This window comes from Oncorhynchus clarkii, chromosome 17 (genome assembly GCF_045791955.1).
Source record: "Oncorhynchus clarkii lewisi isolate Uvic-CL-2024 chromosome 17, UVic_Ocla_1.0, whole genome shotgun sequence".
Lineage (NCBI taxonomy): Eukaryota > Metazoa > Chordata > Actinopteri > Salmoniformes > Salmonidae > Oncorhynchus > Oncorhynchus clarkii.
The window spans coordinates 50,382,905-50,403,631 of NC_092163.1; the positions used below are offsets into that span (position 1 = coordinate 50,382,905).

General features: G+C 42.3%; 1 protein-coding gene across 5 annotated transcripts in view; it reads left to right on the forward strand.

Moving 5' to 3' along the window:
• The window catches only part of LOC139371042 (RAD18 E3 ubiquitin protein ligase), a 72,524-nt gene that overhangs the window by 19,360 nt on the left and 32,437 nt on the right, over positions 1–20,727 (forward strand). For all 5 annotated transcript variants that reach the window (XM_071111083.1, XM_071111082.1, XM_071111081.1 and 2 more), the window contains exons 8-10: positions 5,621–5,691; positions 5,886–5,946; positions 17,642–17,782. In XM_071111083.1, the coding sequence (XP_070967184.1) occupies positions 5,621–5,691; positions 5,886–5,946; positions 17,642–17,782 (273 nt within the window). The remainder of the gene's footprint in view (positions 1–5,620; positions 5,692–5,885; positions 5,947–17,641; positions 17,783–20,727) is intronic.

The following is a 20,727-nucleotide window of genomic DNA, read 5'->3' on the forward strand; positions in this document are numbered from 1 at the left end:
GTACCGTTGTTTACATACAGAAGTTTACATACACCTTAGCCAAATAATTTTTTCTTTTTTATTTTTTTATTTTTTTTACAATTCGTGACATTTAATCCAAGTAAAAATTCCCTGTTTTAGGTCAGTTAGGATCACCACTTTATTTTAAGAATGTGAAATGTCAGAATAATAGTAGAGGGAATGATTTATTTAAGCTTTTATTTCCTTCATCACATTCCCAGTGGGTCAGAAGTTTACATACACTCAATTAGTATTTGGTAACATTGCCTTTAAATTGTTTAACTTGGGTCAAATGTTTTGGGTAGCCTTCCACAAGCTTTCCACCAGAAATTGGGTGAATTTTAGCCCCTTCCTCCTGACAGAGCTGGTGTAACTGAGTCAGGTTTGTAGACCTCCTTGCTCGCACACGCTTTTTCAGTTCTGCCCACACATTTTCTATAGGATTGAGGTCAGGGCTTTGTGATGGCCACACCAATACCTTAACTTTGTTGTCCTTAAGCCATTTTGCCACAACTTTGGAAGTATGCTTGGGGTCATTGTCCATTTGGAAGACCCATTTGCGACCAAGCTTTAGCTTCCTGACTGATGTCTTGAGATGTTGCTTCAATATATCCATATCATTTTCCTTACTCATGTTGCCATCTATTTTGTGAATTGCACCAGTCCCTCCTGCCGCAAACGCACACCCACAACATGATGCTGCCACCCCCATGCATCACGGTTGGGATGGTGTTCTTCGACCTTTTCCTCTAAACATAATGGTATGGTCATTATGGCCAAACAGTTCTATTTTTGTTTCATCAGACCAGAGAACATTTCTCCAAAAAGTATGATCTTGTCCCATGTGGAGTTGCAAACCATATTCTGGCTTTTTTATGCCGGTTTTGGAACAGTGGCTTCTTCCTTGCTGAGCGACCTTTCAATATAGGACTCGTTTTACTGTGGATATAGATACTTTTGTACCTGTTTCCTCCAGCATCTTCACAAGGTCCTTTGTTGCTGTTCTGCGATTGATTTGCACTTTTCGCACCAAAGTACATTTATCTCTAGGAGACAGAACGCGTTTCCTTCCTGAGTGGTATGACAGCTGCGTGGTCCCATGGTGTTTATACTTGCGTACTATTGTTTGTACAGATGAACGTGTTACCTTCAGGCGTTTGAAAATTGCTCCCAAGGATGAAACAGACTTGTGGAGGTCTACAATTTCTTCTGAGGTATTTGGCTGATTTGTTTTTGATTTTCCCATGATGTCAAGCAAAGAGGCACTAAGTTTGAAGTTAGGCCTTGAAACGCATCCACAGGTACACCTCCAATTGACTCAAATTATGTCAATTAGCCTATCAGAAGCTTCTAAAGCCATGACATACATTTCTGGAATTTTCCAAGCTGTTTAAAGGCACAGTCAACTTAGTGTATGTAAACTTCTGACCCACTATAATTGTGATACAGTGAAATAATCTGTCTGTAAAGAAAACATGTCTGAACCGACTTGCCAAAACTATAGTTTGTTAACAAGAAATTTGTGGAGTGGTTGAAAAACAAGTTTAAATGACTCCAACATAAGTGTATGTAAACCTCCGACTTCAACTGTATGCGACCAATAAAGTTTTGTTTGATTTAAACTCTACTCTACAGTACTGTACTGTATTGTACTGACTAGGGATTTAAACCGGTAACCAGGATCCCGGGACATAAGATGACAAGACCCGGAAAATTACAAAAATATTCCCCAATGTGCACGAGTGCAACTCCACAAAATACACAAGCACATCAGCTGATTGGAAAAAATGAAATAGCACATTATTCAAACAGATTGTCACATGGAAATCTTTAGCCTAGTGTATTTACGTCACACAAAGTCGGTATAAATTCAAAGCACATAATTGATACTGCTGGACTGCACACAAAACCCAGATGCAGTTTAGAGTTCTCATCAGAACTTGAAATGTGATCCTGGTCAGACCCAATTCCGGTGAGCTGAAGCCCGAGCCCATGCCTGGTTTGACATCACAGAAATGAAATGAGCCGAACCTGAAAAAAAGCTAGATTTCTAGAAAACAGTGCTATATTGATTGAAACTGGTGTTGAGAACAATGTGGCGGAGGTGGGCGGAAGCGAAGTGAGGAGACAAGGAAACAGTCATTGGGCCTAGACAACTCACTTCAGTAATGATCAACTGAATTATGAAAATATTAGGCTAATGCATTTTAAGGCATGTATCAAATTCTTGCTTATACGGAGTCTCCCAAAGTTATATCCAACTGTTATGCTAATTTAAAGCAATAGTTGCGTGTGTGCTTACCTAGATGATCATTTCAGCACTGTTTTGACTGGGACAGCAAGATGAGTGGGAGAATCGTCTAGATAAATTAATCAATGTCAAATTTTTGTTTTCACTGAATCTCTGTTTAGATATGTGGTAACAATTAAGCTTGGGAATTGTTAGCTAAGTTGAGGTCAGTGCTAATGATTTTTATTCTAGTTTGCTCATATATTAGCTGATTACAGTGATTGATTTTGCTAGCATGTTATACAAGTCTGCTTGCTCTTAACTCACGTTAAGTAGCCTGTCCTTCTCCCGACCAAAAGCCTGTGACTTTTCAGATAATCAATCACTGTAATTTTTTTGGACTGAATCTCAATCGTGGTTTCCAATTGATAGTTACAGTCTTGTCCCATGGCTGCTACTCCCGTACAGCCTCGGGAGAGGCGAAGGTCGAGAGCCGTGGGTACTCCGAAACACAACCGAGCCGAGCCGCACTGCTTCTTGACACAATGCCCGCTTAACCCGGAAGCCAGCCGCACTAATGTGTCGGAGGAAACACTGTACACTGGCGACTGTGTCAGGGTGCACTGCGCCCGGCCAGATACAGGAGTCGCTAGAGTGCGATGGGTCAAGAATATCACGGCCTTCCAAACTCTCCCCTAACCTGGATGACGCTGGGCCAATTGTGTGCTGCCCCATGGGTTTCCCGGTCGCGGCCGGCTGTGACAGAGCCTGGAGTCGAACCAGGATCTCTAGTCGTACAGCTAGCACTGCGATGCAGTTTCTTAGACCACTGTGTCACTCGTAGTAGCCTTTATATAGCTTTATTTATAGCCTAGGCTATTGTCCTACCATCCCAATCCTGACTCGTGTCTCGTATTGCTGCCCTTATGAGAGCTTCTGTAGAGAATATGTGATCAATAAATGGTATGAGAGTAGATATTGTAGCAGGTTCAAGGGTGTGGGTTTTCCACGTCACCAAGTTCAATAACCAAACACGCACAAGGAGCACAACTAGAATGCAAATTGGAAGTTTATTAGGGAGTTTTACACACTTGAGAAAAGTGGGGAATTCACCATTTCACAGTCCACAATCTGGTCTCGTTGTCTGTTCCGTTCTCCCGGGGTAATCCTAAAACGCAGGTCCTCAGCCAAACCGGTTCGGTGCACAGTGGGGGTAATCAGACAAATATTTCTCTCCTCACACTCTTCAACACATGCTTCCCTCTCCGTTCTCTGCCCCTTTGTGCAGGCCGCTTCATCTTTTATCCCCAAGTACTCCCTGGCTTAATGACCCATAGGCTCGCCTCGTAGGGGCAGGAAGTCCATATAAGGCCCAGGGGTGGAGCTAGTGGGCTGCCTGGTATCTTCCTTCAATCACCACTTCCCTCACCTCTCCCTGCCGTCTGCCACTATGGTAATTTTTTTTACAGAGTTGGTCTCCGTTAAGATACATTCATATTTAAAACATTTCCTCTTTTCATCTGACCCTTATTCATGAGCTGATCTGCTATCTGTATAATCAACTCGATTTTGACAAATAGGAGATAACCTCCAACTAATGACAGATTATCTAGCAAACTTACTACTTTGGTAATTTTACTTTTGTTTGACTGCCGTTACAAAGTTTGTATCAATCGACAATGCTATAGCCTACTGAGAGTGTCGTCTGTGTGTCCTGAACGCGCGCTCTTTCGAGAGAGCCTATGCCTACCGCTGAAATGCGCTGAATTAATTGAGGATAACTCTCAAAATTTATGAACGACCTGTTTCGCAATTCATAACAGTCATTGGCGATCGAAGTTACTCTATCATTACTTAACATCAGTTTCACGCTAGAGTGCGATGTACATTACAGTACAATACAATACCGTATAGCACTACAGTACAGTAAAGAAAAGTAGAGTAGAGTTTAGGTCAGTACTGTTCTCGGTCCTGGGACCCCCTGGGTGCACGTTTTGGTTTTTGCCGTAGCACTACACAGCTGATTAAAATAATCCAAGCTTGATGATGAGTTGGTTATTTGAATCATCTGTGTAGTATTTGTATTTATTATGGATCCCCATTAGCTTCTGCCAAGGCAGCATCTACTCTTCCTGGGGTCCAGCAAAATGGTGGCAGTTATACATATTAAAAACATTACAATACATTCATAACAGATTGCTCAACATATTAAGTGTGTGCCCTCAGGCCTCTACTCTACTACTACTTATCTATAACACTAAATCTATGTGTGTATATTGCATATGTCATCGTTTGTATGCATGTGTCTATGTTTGTGTTGCTTCACACTCCCCGCTGTTCCGTAAGGCGTATTTTTATCTTATTTTTTTTAAATCTAATTTTACTGCTGGCATGAGTTACTTTATGTGGAATAGAGTTCCATGTGGTCATGGCTCTGTGAAGTACTTGTGCGCCTCCCATAGTCTGTTCTGGACTTGGGAGCTAGGACAAAAACCAAAACATGCACCCCAGGGGGGGGTACAGTTCAGTACTCTACTGTACTGAACTCTATTGCACTCTACTGTGATGTCAACTTGGAAAACATAGACATCTGTGATTGTTGCACGTCATGAAGAAATACATTCAAACATTTGGTTTTATTCATTTATGAATGTGACATGTCATGGTATATCCTTGTATGTAACAATGTCACATGGATATTTGAATTTCATTTAGAAATCATTCAAGAATATTATAACCATGCCCATCCCTAGAACACACCCCATCTCTGTTGAGATGTAGGGTTTTAATCAAACACCAAGGCCTGTTCTGAGCCTAGCACATGATTTGAGAATCTACTGTTACCAACACTTAAATCATTTCTGCTCTAGCGAGTATTATTTTTTTGCCTTGGCATTTGTCATGCTTCTGTGATATCTTTAGGGTATATATTACTTGTACATGCTATTAGACTGTCAGTAAGTGACCTTGATACATGATCATGCTAGATGTATAACGGTGTGTCCTCCTACCTCTTAGCTCTTTTCAGTTAGTCGTTGGGCATAAGATGTCGGAGGGTAAAGGCTGTAAACGACACACTACTTTACCTCTTTAAGATCGGCAGACAGAGCATCCAGTCCAACAGCCCTTGCTGAGACTATTAGATATGAAGTGGTGCTCTGAGCTATGCCTACTTCTTTCTTTGTGTGTGTCTGTGTGCAAATCACAAGCAAAAGTTTGAACCACTTGATCGTTTCCTGTTTTTTGTTTTGTTTCTCTGGGTGTGCTTCATTTCCTCAGCAGTAGCCTCAGGGGCAGAGACCTTAATGTGTTGAAAACAACAGTTCACATAACAAGCCATGCTTGTGATCCGGAGGGTCATAAAGGTCTCTTTTCATTCTCTGTCAACAGCCAAAGACATTGCCAATGAAGTGGAGGCCAACGAGAAGGCCAGGAACCAACTTCAGGGGAAAACCAAACGTGTACGTACCAATACCTGATCACAGCATCTCTGACTTGTGCCACAGGACCCCCGGATACTTTTTGTTGTTCCCAACATGACATAATGTTCAATAAAAGGCGTTGTCCCTTGCAAATAACCTTGTCTAGTGTGTTCTTGAAATGCAAATGATCACTCTACAGTACATGTTTTTTTGTTTGTCCAACTGTGTTGCAGGTCATGGACTTCTCAAAGAATCAAAGTGTGGGGAAGATCGACGAGATGCATTCAACTTACAGTAAGTCATCTCTGTGGTGCACTTCCACCATTGATCTGTTGTCAGTGGGAGTTCAGAATTGTTTTCTGAAATACTTTTCTCTATTGACTTCAGCACTGCGTTGTGTATTATTGTCTACAATGGATGTGTGCGATATTGACTCAGTTGACAGTGGATCCCTGTTTTGTTCCTCAGTGAATCTGAATGATTACTCCTGGTGAGGGATTGGCATGGAAATAGTTTAGTTTAGCAGCATCACTGGGCTCTGAGTGTATTCTCACTCTTGTGTTTGCATTTGCACTGGTGCAGTCTTAGATTCTGAAACACTGTAGTGTCCGTTAATAGTTCAGAGTGCTTAGTCATTGCAGTCCATTCCACCAGAGTGGTGCACTCACTTTAGTCCTTGTTGCAGTTTAGCAGAAAAAGCTGAGAGCTGTGAAGTGAATCAGGCCACAACCCAAGAGAAGAGGAGTGGCTCTCACATTCACAGATTGGATCAAAATAGTGGGAGTGCAACAGGTTTGCATCGTTGATCCTGCTTCATTATGTGGGGAGGCCCTCGTATGGCTAAGGACCAACTCCGGCGGAGAGAATCGCCAGGAAGACCATACGCTCCCCTGATAGCTGTGTTACTCTATATCTGAGAAGGTCTCTGTCTGGAGGGGCTGTTTGAAAGTGCACCTGAGGGAGTGGAGATGTGCTGTAGATGTGATTAAGCATCAGGGACTGTCACTGCAGCAGACATGAAGAGGGGGGAAACCATTTAGGTTTGCTGGGGTGTTTCAGTGTCTCTTTAGGGAATAACTCTGAAAAGTAATAGACTTTACCCAGCAGGAGGAAACTGAGCCAGATTGTGTTTGCTTTACCGGACAGAGGGAGAGAGAGAGTTTGTTAGTTAAAGTGCTGTGATAGCAAGAGGAGGATGAAAGGTGGGAGGAACTAGAAAGAGCTTGGTGGAGCTAACTTTGAGAAAGAGGGATATTGAAATATTAATGGCACCTCACAGAGGGGTGTTCTATAAATAGCTGGTGTGCTGTGATAACTGATCCGTCAGGCCAGGGTCGGCCCGCGCAAGTAGTATCGCGATACCACAGGGAAAACATTTAGTGTCCTAGAGTCCTGTTCGCCCCGTCCCCTGACTCTTGTTACCGTTTTCTTAATGTACGTGCTACACAAAATGTTTTCTACTCAATACAACACCTTGAGATGTTTCTACAACTTGATTGGAGTCCACATGTGGTAAATTCAATTGGTTGGACATGATTTGGAAAGGTACACAACTGTCTATATAAGGTCCCACAGTTGACAGTGCATGTCAGAGCAAAAACCAAGCCATGAGGTTGAAGGAATTGTCCGTAGAGCACCGAGACAGGATTGTGTCGAGGCACAGATCTGTGGAAGAGTACCAAAAATGTTTTGCAGCATTGAAGGTCCCCAAGAACACAGTGGCCTCCATCATTCTTAAATGGAAGAAGTTTGGAACCAGCAAGACTCTTCCTAGACCTGACTGAACTGAGCAATGGAGGGAGAAGGGCCTTGGTCAGGGAGGTGACCAAGAACCCAATGGTCATTCTGACAGAGCTCCAGAGTTTGTCTGCGGAGATGGGAGAACCTTCCAGAAGGACAACCATCTCTGCAGCACTCCACCAATCATGCCTGTGTGGTAGAGTGGCCAGACGGAAGCCACTTCTCCGTAAAAGACACATGGCAGCCCTCTTGGTGTTTGCACCTAAAGTACTCAGACCACGAGAAAACAACAATATTCTCTGGTCTGATGAAACCAAGATTGAACTCTTTGGCCTGAATACCAAGCGTCATGTCTGAAGGAAACCTGGCACCATCCCTACGGTGAAGCATGGTGGCAGCATCATGATGTGTGTATATTTTTCAGCTGCAGGGACTGGGAGACTAGTCAGGATCAATGGAAAGATGAACGGAGCAAAGTACAGAGAGATTGATGAAAATCTGCTCCAGAGCGCTCAGGAACTCAGACTGGGACGAAGTTTCACCTTCCAACAGGACGACGACCCTAAGCATCCAGCCAAGACAACGCAGGAGTGACTTTGGGACAAGTCTCGGAATGTCTTTGAGTCTTTGAGTCTTTCCCAGCCAGAGCCCAGACTTAAACCTGATCAAACCTCTCTGGAGAGACCTGAAAATAGCTGTGCAGTGATGCTCCTCATCCAACCTGACAGAGCTTGAGAGGATCTGCAGAGAAGAATGGGGTAAACTCCCCAAATGCAAGTGTGTCAAGCTTGTGGCGTCATACCCAAGAAGACTCGAGGCTGTAATCGCTGCCAAATGTGCTTCAACAAAGTACTGAGTAAAGGGTCTGAATACTTTGCTTTGTCATTGTGGGTAGATTGAGGGGGAAAAAAACAATTGAATCCATTTTAGAATTAGGCTGTAACACAACAAAATGTGGAAAAATGCAAGGGGTCTGAAAACTTTCCGAATGCACTGTATATTCATAACGATCTGAATGTCATTGTGACAGGAAGGGAAAAACACTGCATGAAACCTTTACTCTTCAGTAAACAGAGCCACACAGACTGTCCCTCCCTCACACAATCTGTCTCCCTCTCTCTCATAAACACACACGCCATTCTCTCTCCCACAAACGCATACACACGCTGCTCCCAACTTTAAAAACGTTAGGCACCAAACAGAATTTAAGGAGCACCAGAAAGAGAGATTTTTGATATAGTTTAGGCATCCATTCGGCCTATATGATTCCTACAGTACCTTTCGAAGCCCATGTTATGAGTAGTGAAGCAGACACATTTCCTTTCTTCTTGTGCCAATCAAATTTGCCTAGAACTACTGTCAAGTTAGCAGGTTATTAGCTAGGTAACATGACAGAACAATGTTGTTTATCAAACCAATACTTAGTGACCCATAATTTATTTAAAATGGCCGGTGACATGGTTTGTGAAATTGTATAAAATGCGCACAAAAAATGTAGCTCCAGTAATATGGGTCATATTTAGTTTTACTGTTTGAGCTAGAGACTTTGCTGTGAAGCTGCAAGCATACCTGTTGCGCAGTGGTACTCTATTTGTCCTCCCTGTCAGCGAACTTGCAAAGCCTACTCCGACTGGCCTGTGCTCTTTGTTATATCAGCTCTGCATGCTGCTCCTGTGTATCAAATGTACAAATGTAACAACAGAAGACTCATCAGGGAATACATCCCCGTGTGCTGTCACAGACCAATTTTATTTTTTTAAACTGATTGAGGAATAGATGTGCAGGAAGAGCAGATGGAGAGAAGCAGGTGAGTTATGGCTCACCGACACTTACCAGAGACTAGTTTGCTTAAAAATATTCAACAGAATTTTATATACAAAACTGTATTAACATTTTATAAGAGGAATCAGCGGGATCTTTACTTTGGTTGAGCTAAAATATATTTGGTAGTATCATATTAAATGGTACTACGGTATTCTAAAATGTTGGTATCATGACGTTTTAGTACCGTGATATTACCTTGGTACCGGTATACCGTGCAACACTAACACACAGTAGACAGACAGACAGATATAGACACACGCATACACAGGAACACAGAGTGCTGGCCACATGCAGTAGGTTGAAGCAGTCTCGCTATCGCTTCCAAACGTGAGAAAGATTGCCACTCTTAATGAATGTACCTTCCACCCTCAGTGTGTTACTGTTGTATTATTGAATAGCTGGACCATCGAACAATGCCAAACCAAACAGATCTCTGTCAATGGAGACCAGTGTTATTATTTCCCCTCAAAAGTAAGCTGCAGCTTGCTCCTGTGCCCTTGGCAGGTTATGGTAGTAATCTGTCAGCCCAGGGCCTTCCCAGGGGCACACTGAAATGATTGTGGCTCCACACTTCTTAACATATACACTATACAGTGTATAACATCATATGTACCTCATACACTATTTTCCTCTGCATATGTTTCTCATTCATCAAACATCTGAGATGCATAATAAGCCACTTATTTGTACTGAGGCAATCAAATCTAAATAAAATTGTATTTGTCACATGCGTTGTAAACAACCGGTGTAGACTAACAGTGAAATGCTTACTTGTTGGCTCTTTCCAATAATGCAGAGAGAAAGAAAATAGAGAAATAATAGAAAAGTAAAACACACTATAATAAATACACAACGATAACTTTGACTCGGTACACTGTGTATATAGCAATGTCCCAGGGGTAAGAAGTAATTGAGGTAGATATGTACATATAACTAGGAATAAATGGACAGATAATAAACAGTAGCAGCAGCGCATTTTATCAGTAATAAAAGTTAGTGCAAAAAGTGTCAATGCAGATAGTCCGAGTAGCTATTTGGTTAACTATTTAAATAACTATTTAGCAGTCTTATGGCTTGGGGTAGAGACTGTTTGGGGTCCTGTTGGTTCCAGACTTGGTGCATCGGTACCGCTTACCGTGCGGTAGCAGAGAACAGTCTATGAATTGGGTGGCTGGAGTTTTTGACCATTTTTAGGGCCTTGCTCTGACACCGCCTGGTATAGAGGTCCTGGATGGCAGGGAACTCGACCCCAGTGATGTACTGGGCAATACGCACCACCCTCTAGTGCCTTGCGGTCGTAGGTCAAGCAGTTGCCATACCAAGCGGTGTTGCAGCCAGTCATGCTCTCAATGGTGAAACTGTAGAACTGTTTCAGCCCCCCTAGGGGGAAGAGCCATTGTCGTGCCCTCTTCATGACTATGCTGGTGTGTGTGGACCATGATAGATCCTTAGTGAAGTGGACACCAAAGAACTTGAAGCTCTCGACCCACTCCACTACAGTCTCATCAATATGAATGGGGCTGTGCTCTGTCCTCCATTTCCTGTAGTCCTCAATCAGCTCATGTCAGTGAAATGTCTTTCTTGAAAACTCAAAACCCAACAATACATACATCAACAATCAGTTCCAATACTATATTTACAGTGTGCAGGGATACTGGAGTGTTGGAGGTAGATGTACAGTGGGGCAAAAAACGTATTTAGTCAGCCACCAATTGTGCAAGTTCTCCCACTTAAAAATATGAGAGAGGCCTGTAATTTTCATCATAGGTACACTTCAACTATGACAGACAAAATGAGGAGAAAAAATCCAGAAAATCACATTGTAGGATTTTTAATGAATTTATTTGCAAACTATGGTGGAAAATAAGTATTTGGTCACCTACAAACAAGCAAGATTTCTGGCTCTCACAGACCTGTAACTTCTTCTTTAAGAGGCTCCTCTGTCCTCCACTCGTTACCTGTATTAATGGCACCTTACATCATGTCTGGAGGAAACCTATTACCATCCCTACGTTGAAGCATGGTGGTGGCAGCATCATGCTGTGGGGATATTTTTCAGCGGCAGGGACTAGGATACTAGTCAGGATCGAGGTAAAGATGAACGGAGCAAAGTACAGAGAGATCCTTGATTTAAAAAAACTCCAGAGCTCTCAGGGCCTCAGACTGGGGTGAAGGTTCACCTAACAACAGGACAACGACCCTAAGTACACAGCCAAGACAACGCTGGAGTGGCTTCGGGACAAGTCTCTAAATGTCTTTGAGTGGCCCAGCCAGAGCTTGGACTTGAATCCGATCAAACCTCTCTGAAGAGACTTGAAAATAGCTGTTCAGCGACGCTCCCCATCCAGCCTGACAGAGCTTGAGAGGATCTGCAGAGAATAATGGGAGAAACTCCCCAAATACAGATGTGCCAAGCTTATAGCATTATACCCAAAAAGACTTGAGGCTGTAATCGCTGCCAAAGGTGCTTCAACAAAGTACTGAGTAAATTGTCTGAATACTTATGTAAGGAATAATTTCATTTTTTTATTCGTAATAAATATGTGTAAAATATGTTTTTGCTTTGTCATTATGGGGTTTTGTGTATAGATTGAGTGCAAAAAAGCTGTAATGCAATTTTCTTTTGATAAATTCAAGCGGTCTGAATACTTTCCGAGTGCATTGTACCGTATACCGGGTATTTGGAAATAGCCACGGTATGGTTTGTCAATACCATCAATACCGTTTAAACCTTTTCTTTTGAATTTTTCTATTCATTTTAATATTTGTAGCCTCTTAAATAAATACCTGCAGTCAACTTGTGTCTCTAAGATATTTGAAATATGTTCAGCGTTATTTTCACAATATTTCACATTCATCTGCATAATTTAAATCTAACATTAATTTGCACGAGACACAGTCCACTTGATCAATAGTTATTGCTCTAGTATCTTATGGTGCCACTGATGCTAATGACATTTATAGTGCAACCAACTGGTCTGGTGCAGCCATCTAAGGTTGCAGTGACGATATTCACACAGCTTCTAAGGACATGTACATAAGTTTCACATACCAAATTTCATGGCCCCATGTGCATCTGTTCAGTTATTATAGCCCTGGTGTGATATGGTGCCATCTAGTGGCTGACTTTGAATGCAGCAACTAATAGAGTTTTTCATATCGTCATACCGTTCTTCTCTCATCCCAGGATTTACAGTATTACCGGCTTAGTACACAAGGGAGCGCCAAAAAACCCTGCAAAAAGCCAGATGGTATCTACTAGCATGTTCCATCTTTTATTGAACTGTTGCTAGAACATTTTCGTTTAGAGACCAAAATGTTTAATAAGGTATTAGAAAAAAACACTTGCCTTTTTCTGTCAACTCTGACAACCATCTTGTCTTTCTGTCATTCTGATTTCCAGAAGCCGCAATTTCACCTCAAACTGATTAAACCCCAATTTATTTCGGTCTTTATGCCATCAAATAACATATAGCCCTCTCGTATGCCTCCATGAATCCACAGTTTTGCACACCCATTATTTTTCTATTCTCTTAAAGACTATTTGCCCTCCTGCCATCAAGTAGTATTTTGGAAGTTTCACCATTAAAGACATCTGTTTGATGTTGTCCATGAAAGCTGCTCTCCTGAGCTGGATCAAAGCCTGAGACAATAAGGCCAGATAATGGTGATGATGATCTTCTCTTCTTTCTTCTCTGCTCCCTTTTTCTCTCTTTCTCTTTGTGCAGCTGAACCCATGTTTGGAGGCAGGTCGTTGTGAAATTTTATCAGTGGTGACATTTGCTCAAGTTGCCCATAGAGCTGTCGTTGTGTGGTTGACGGACGGTTTACCTATAAGGAGGTGACGCCATGATTGGAGTCACATCAAACATGGCATTTCCTGGAGACAATCCTTGTGCTACTGAGGAAGATGTCCTCCGCTTTAAGTCAGTTACTGGAACAAGCAAGGCAGCACTATGGGTCTTCAAGAATTGCTGACAGTATGTCACACAGATAATATTTGGAACAGATACCAGGTCTTGAGCTCATTTAGATGTAAATTACTGGTTTGATAATGATCTATATTTCTCCATGCAACTGTTCTTTCTTCATTACAGCTCAGACTCAAACTACAGCCAAGAAAGTGGTTTGTCGCTCTGGGGCTGCATATGAAACTGATTTCTTTAGCTACAATACTTTGGTAGCAGGCATTGTACGAATTAGCATTCATTCTTTACATAGAACACCCCTGTCTACAGAACAAACAAGTGGTGGAAATTAATTAAATTAAACTATAATTTGCTTCATGTAATATGCAGAATGAACGTTAAATAGCTTGTCGTTATATCAAACCCAACAAATAGCCATGTGCAGGGTCTTGTATTGACATGTAAATGAGCCATGTGGTGAGTAATCAACCCATGGATTGTGAGCATTCACCTTGGCTCTGAATACTGCTCTAACTGAATGGTGTAGTTCTATTTTTATTCCTCCCAAAATATTTAAATATTCAATGTCATCAGAACATGTTCAATAACATGTATGTTCTTTGACCTTCATTTAGTGTACGCATTCGAGACTCTTCAAGGTGGAAACCTGTCAAAGCCAAGTCACGAAGTCTGATTCAGTCACCGATCTTGTAGGCCTAATCAGAGTAAAAAGAAAAATGAGTGTATTTTGTTTTAAATATTTATGCCTCGGAATCCAAAACGCAATGATAGCCCTTTTTTGTTCTTGCTTTGTGAAGTCTGCGGATAAGCAAGCAAACCGGTGAAATGTATCAGTGTTCTGCAGCTGAATATCTCAAGTTGGGGAATCTGGCACCTTGGGCTTACTTTACAATACATGTGCAAACAGAACAGTACTGCTGAGTTGGGGTTCAGGGAAAGGTGGCATGAAATGGAGGGCTAATGCGGACCATGCAGTAGGACCATGCAGCTGTAGAGCACCAGCATCCCCACAAACACACACACCTCAACTAAATTTACTGTAAACATTGGACCTGCTGGAATGTTAGGTGCCACAAGGCTGGCCTAAGCGGCTGCAGCCAGGGTCCAGTGCTTTCAGAAAATGAGGATTCACAGTATCTACTATGTCCTTTAATGGGAGAATGAGAACTCATTTCTGGTCTGGTCTTAGGGATTTATTTAAATGTATATACTGGTTTTCTGTACAAGATATGATAGTGATCAGAATGAGATTCTTCTGAGCAGATTCCAGAGGATCTATCCAGATGATCTGCTGTAGTCGCATAGTCAGATCATCAGAGGTGAGTGGAGGTTAGTTGTGCTCAGGCTGAGAGAACACAATGTCCTGCATTACACGGCTATAACATGCATGTCAGAGGAAAGGAATCTCATAATGAAATCACTTACCTACAGGCGGTTGTAATTGAATTCTGGCCCGGGTGCGTGTGTTCTGTGTTTAATCTGGACTACTTTGGGCCTAAGTTGTATTGACAGGACACATGATATGAGGAGTTTAATTTGCACAATAATAAAATAGGGCTGTACAGTACCTTATTTTACTATGTACCAGTATTTGACGCACAGACCGGTTTGAGTTTTTACTTTGCCTTCTATAATGGTATTTCAATGTTGGGTTTGTTAAATGTGATGCGCAACTCCAGTGCTTGTAATGTCCGTTTAATACTTTACTCCGTTTGCTACATGTAGTCTTTCTCCCTCTCCTCCTACTGCATGCCACTTCCCACACCATGCCCTGACCCCTGTCACTCAAGGAAAAACCAGTTGCTCAACTTTCATGCAGTTCACTCTGCTGTCTGGTCTGCATGGTCAGATAGATGCAGAAAGACGTTGGTGACAGCGATGCTGCTTTCTACAAGCGTTCTATAACTACATTATTAGTTTGTGTATCTTACTGTCTGCAAACTACTGTCTTAGGTCCAAAAGGCTTCTTAAAAGCCCCTGTATATAGCCTCGCTATTGTTATTTTACTCCTGCTGTTTAATTATTTGTTACTTTTTATGAAACATTTTTAGTTATCTATTTTTCACTTTACACTTATTTTTCTTAACTGTATTGTTGGTTAACTTCTTGCTCCTACTTGAGACGCAGATGTCTCAAGTAGACACCTGGAAATGCAAATGCGCTACGCTAAATGCTAAATGTACTCGTTAAAACTCAAACGTTCATCAAAATGCACATGCAGGGTATTGAATTAAAGCTACACTCGTTGTGAACCTAGCCAACAAGTCAGATTTTTAAAATGCTTTTCGGCGAAAGCATGAGAAGCTATTATCTGATAGCATGCAACACCCCAAAATGCCTGAATGCGACGTAAACAAAGATTTAGTGTAGCCGGCGCTACACAAAACGCAGAAATAAAATATAAAACATTCATTACCTTTGACGAGCTTCTTTCTTGGCACTCCTATATGCCCCATAAACATCACTATTTTTTCGTTTAAATCGGTCCATATATACCCAAAATAGCTTTCTATGGAAGCTGTGTAATTCAGAAAAAAACATTGTTTTAAAACGCAGCGTCATTTTTTAAAATTAAAAAAGTCGACGATAAACTTTCACAAAACACTTCGAAATACTTTTGTAATCCAACTTTAGGTATTAGTAAACGTTTATAATCTATCAAAATGATTTACAGGGCGATGTGTATTCAATAGCTCCTCGTCTTCAAATCAATGGTTGCCAATGTGCACTTCACAACATCCTGGCGGAGACCGGAAGAAATTGAATCCAGTTAGTTGGATTTACCAACAAAAAAGTCCCTGGAAAATGACGACAATGGCGACATCGTGTGGAATCTGTAGGAATTGCATGCAGGTCCATAATTAATTTTGTGCCCTTTTAACAACCCATGAAAGGGACGCATGGAAATTATTTTTAGCTTTCAGAGAGCAGTTTTTCTTGCGCTTTTCGATGAAACACACGATCTGTTATAGTCACAGCCGTGATTTAACCAGTTTTAGAAACTTCAGAGTGTTTTCTATCCACACATACTAATCATATGCATATACTATATTCCTGGCATGAGTAGCAGGACGCTGAAAAGTTGCGCGATTTTTAACAGAATGTTCGAAAAAGGAGGGGGTAGACTTAAGAGGTAGGGCCTGCAAGTAAGCATTTCACTGTAAGGTTGTTGTATTCGGCGCATGTGACAAATAAAATTTGATTTGATTTGCTAGTTTGTCTAATGCTAATCGCTAGAATTGAGTGGGCAACGTCGATCAATGTTATCAAAACCATAGAAACTCTCTGTGGCAAAACTCCCAAATAAAAGGAGCTGGAGGCGCCTGAAAACTCAGAAAAATGCGTAACAAAGTCGCTAAATAGGCAACACTGGGATAGGCGAAACATGAATATGTTAGCTAGCTAGCTATTTTCGTTTGTTGGATTGAACCGTATAAACAATCAGAATGGAGAAAGCCCCATTGAAATCACGTATTTGTGTTGCCACATTAGGGTCATGAACTACTCATAAAGCATATTTAGTACTTTTATTATTCAGAAACAAAAAATACTGCCAAAAAACAAAATAAAATTATATTTTGGCCATGTCACCCAATCCTAGAATGAAACATATTTTCAGTCAAATCTGTATCCAGGTATAAGGTCTGAGTATAAATATTTTTAGGATAGCATGTGCTTTTTGTTTCTCTCAGATCCATTGTTTTGCAATAAAAGCCCTGAAATTGTGATTTCATACTCTTTGTTTTACATTCTCTGGAGTTTGTGCTCAGTTCTATTATTGTATTTTTTTAATTTTTTAATTTTTTTTGGCTGAATTGAACCCGTCTGTTTCTGCACTCAACTTGAATGCCTTCTGCTGACTTGATCCAATAGCTTTGTCTGCCTTAATCGTATTGGTTTTCATTTGTGGTTTAGCTAATGTTTTAATGAGTTTGTTTTTCCAGCAGAAACTTGCGGTTTAATTTGATCTCTTATCATTTAACTGTTTCTGTGTAGGCTGATAAGCTCTCGGAGAGGCCTTTTTATGGAGCTCACCCTCGTCTGTCTATCATATTAGTAAAACCTTGGTCTTTTTTCTTCTGCTATTTAAAACAAAAACATCCTCACAAACCTCCCATGACACACTGTCCTTTACCATCACTGCAACTGAATACACGGCTGTTTTCAACAATGTACTCAGAGAGGGGTCCTGTATTCTAACACACCAGACCTTACATTAACATTGGTTATCTTCCAGAGGGCGTGCCTCTAGTTATGATATAATAAGCAGGAGGGAGTTTGTATGATAGGTGCCTTGATGTATCTGGGTCTTAAACCATGCTTGTTTCTCTGTGTTTGGATGTGGGTTTTTGTATAAAAGGGAATCAAACTGCAGTTATCCCTCTATGCAACATTCAGAAACAGGATCTGTCTGCTTACGTGTGTTACTGTGTATGTGCATGTCTGATCTCTGCATGCCTCGCCTGGATTCTTACCTCTCCTCATCTGTATTGCAGGGAAGCAGCATAACAGTGAGTTCTCCCGCCTTATCGCCCAGGTCCGGGGTCGCCTGGAAAAGACCAGGAAGAGGGAGATGAAACAGAAAGTGAGGGATGAGGGAGTAGAGGAGGACCGGAGAGCGGGCTCCAGCTCTGCAGGTACCACCATAACCCTCATTTAACATGTTGAGGGGATTAAACGGGTTAGCACCGTCGCCACGGAATATCTTACAGCCCCAGCCTCCCCAGCAGAGCTCATAGTCCATAAGCAACTTACAAAAGGAGAGAGAAGCAGGGACGGTTTCTATATGAAGAATCCTCTCTGTATTCCTGTTCAGGGGGATTTGCTATCACAACCTTCACATCGTCACTCAGCCCCAGACCTCTGATGGCTCCTCTTCAGGTGGTCACAGTTGATCAGGGCCAGGGTTCAGCTATACACCCAGCAGCATGGCCACAAGGCTGTTTTCTCCCCAAAATGTTTTTTTATCCTTTGCATCTTGTGTGAAATTCCAAGATGGTGTAGCAGTTGGACGTGTGTTTGTCTTTGTCTTATCCCGTGTAAAAAGTCATTTTTTTTCCATATATACTTTAATCTCGCTTTCTATCTACCAACTAAATATACTTTCCTGCAACCCGCCTCACCCAATGTGGTACAGATCTGCTATTTTTATTCCTTATAACTGGAACCTCCATCAGTAGCTAGCCAGCTAACTAGCTACTAGCTATCAGTCTTTGTTAGCCACGGTTAGCAGTCTTCACCTTTAGCTAGGACACCAGCCAGCTTTAGCTCGGACAATACCTGCCAGTCTGCACAGCACAATATCAACCCAGAGCATATCGGACTGCTTCTCTCTACCACATCACCGGATTCCTGCCGCAAGCTCTGGACCATTACCTCGGATCATCCCAGCTAGCTAGCTGCAATCGCATGGCTACTGTTAGCTAACGCCTCTGTCCTGAAGCAAGCACCAGTTAACCTTGGGCTAGCCTTGAGCTAGGTCCATATACCAGCTAACTTATTGGGCTACAATACCTCTTTTGCCAATTGGCCTGGACCCTTTATTGTTGACACAGAGTCCCGACGATCCCTCACGACTGGTCTGCCGACGTAATCGTCCAATGTAATTTCAACAGGCATTTCCATTGCGATGTCGCCAAAGACCCATCCGCTAGCCACGGCCCGCTAGCTTTCTGAACGCCGTTGTCGCACACTCCCTTAGTGTAGTAGTGACTACCGAACGGCTCCCTGACTCACCTATTGCTGCTCATTGGACAAATATGATCACTCGGCTACACAGCTGATGCCTGCTGGACTATTCACTAACTCGGTACCTCTTTTTGTTTGTCTGTCGGCCCCAGCCTCGAACTCAGGTCCTGTACGTACCTAACTGACCCTCTCTGCCTATTTATCGCCATTTATCCATTGCTGTCTTAGCTCTCCCGATCAACACCCGTGATTGCTTTATGCCTATCTCTAATGTCAATATGCCTTGTCGACTGCTGTCTCGGTTAGTACTTTTTGTTTTATTTCATTGTAGAGCTCCCAGTCCCGCTCAACATGCCTTAGGTAGCTCTTTTGTCCCACCCTCCACACATGCGGAGACCTCACCTGGGTTAACTGGTGCCCCCAGAGATGCAATCTCTCTCATCGGCACTCAGTGCCGAGGCTTACCTCCACTGTACACACACCCTACCATACCCTCGTCTGTACATTATGCCCTGACTCTATTCTACCACGCCCAGAAATCTGCTCCTTTTATTCTCTGTTCCCAGCGCACTAGACGACCAGTTCTTATAGCCTTTAGCCATATCCTTATCCTACTCCTCCTCTGTTCCTCTGGTGATGTAGAGGTTAACCTAGGCCCTGTAGCCCCCAGTACCACACCTATTCCCCAGGTGCTCTCATTTGTTGACTTGTGCAACCGTAAAAGCCTTGGTTTCATGCATGATAACGTCAGAAGCCTCCTCCCTAAGTTTGTTTTATTCACTGCTTCAGCACACTCCGCCAACCCTGATGTCCTAGCCGTGTCTGAATCCTGGCTTAGGAAGGCCACAAAAAATTCTGAAATTTCCATCCCCAACTACAACATTTTCCGCCAAGATAGAACTGCAAAAGGGGGTGAAGTTGCAATCTACTGCAGAGATAGAACTCTACAGGCTGTCATACTATCCAGGTCTGTGCCCAAACAGTTCGAGCTTCTACTTTTAAAAATCCACCTTTCCAGAAATACGTTTTTCACTGTTGCCACTTGTTATAGACCCCCCTCAGCCCCCAGCTGTGCCCTGGACACCATATGTGAATTGATTGCTCCCCATTTGTCTTCTGAGTTCCTACTATTTGGTGACCTAAACTGGGATATGCTTAACACCCCGGCCGTCCTACAATCTAAACTAGATGCCCTCAATCTCACACAAATTATCAAGGAACCTACCAGATACAACTCTAAATCTGTAACCACGGGCACCCTCATAGATATCATCCTGACCAAATAGCCCTCTAAATACACCTCTGCTGTCTTCAACCAGGATCTCAGCGATCACTGCCTCATTGCCTGCATCCGTAATGGGTCCATGGTCAAACGACCACCCCTCATCACTGTCAAACGCACCCTAAAACACTTCAGCGAGCAGGCCTTTCTAATCGACCTGGCCCGGGTATCCTGGAAAGATATTGACCTCATCCCTTCAGTAGAGGATGCTTGGTTGCTCTTTAAAAGTGCTTTTCTCTCCATCTTTAATAAGCGCCCCATTCAAAAAATGTAGAACTAAGAACAGATATAGTCTTTGGTTCACTCCAGACTTGACTACCCTTGACGAGCACAAAAACATCCTGTGGCGTACTGCATTAACATCGAATAGCCCCAGCGATATGCAACTTTTCAGGGAAGTTAGGAACCAATATACACAGTCAGTTAGGGAAGCAAAGGCTAGCTTTTTCAAACAGAAATTTGCATCCTGTAGCACAAATCTCAAAATGTTTTGGGACACTGTAAAGTCCATGGAGAATAAGAACACCTCCTCCCAGCTGCACACTACACTGAGGCTAGGAAACACTGTCACCACCGATAATCTACAGAAATTTAGAATTTCAATAAGCATTT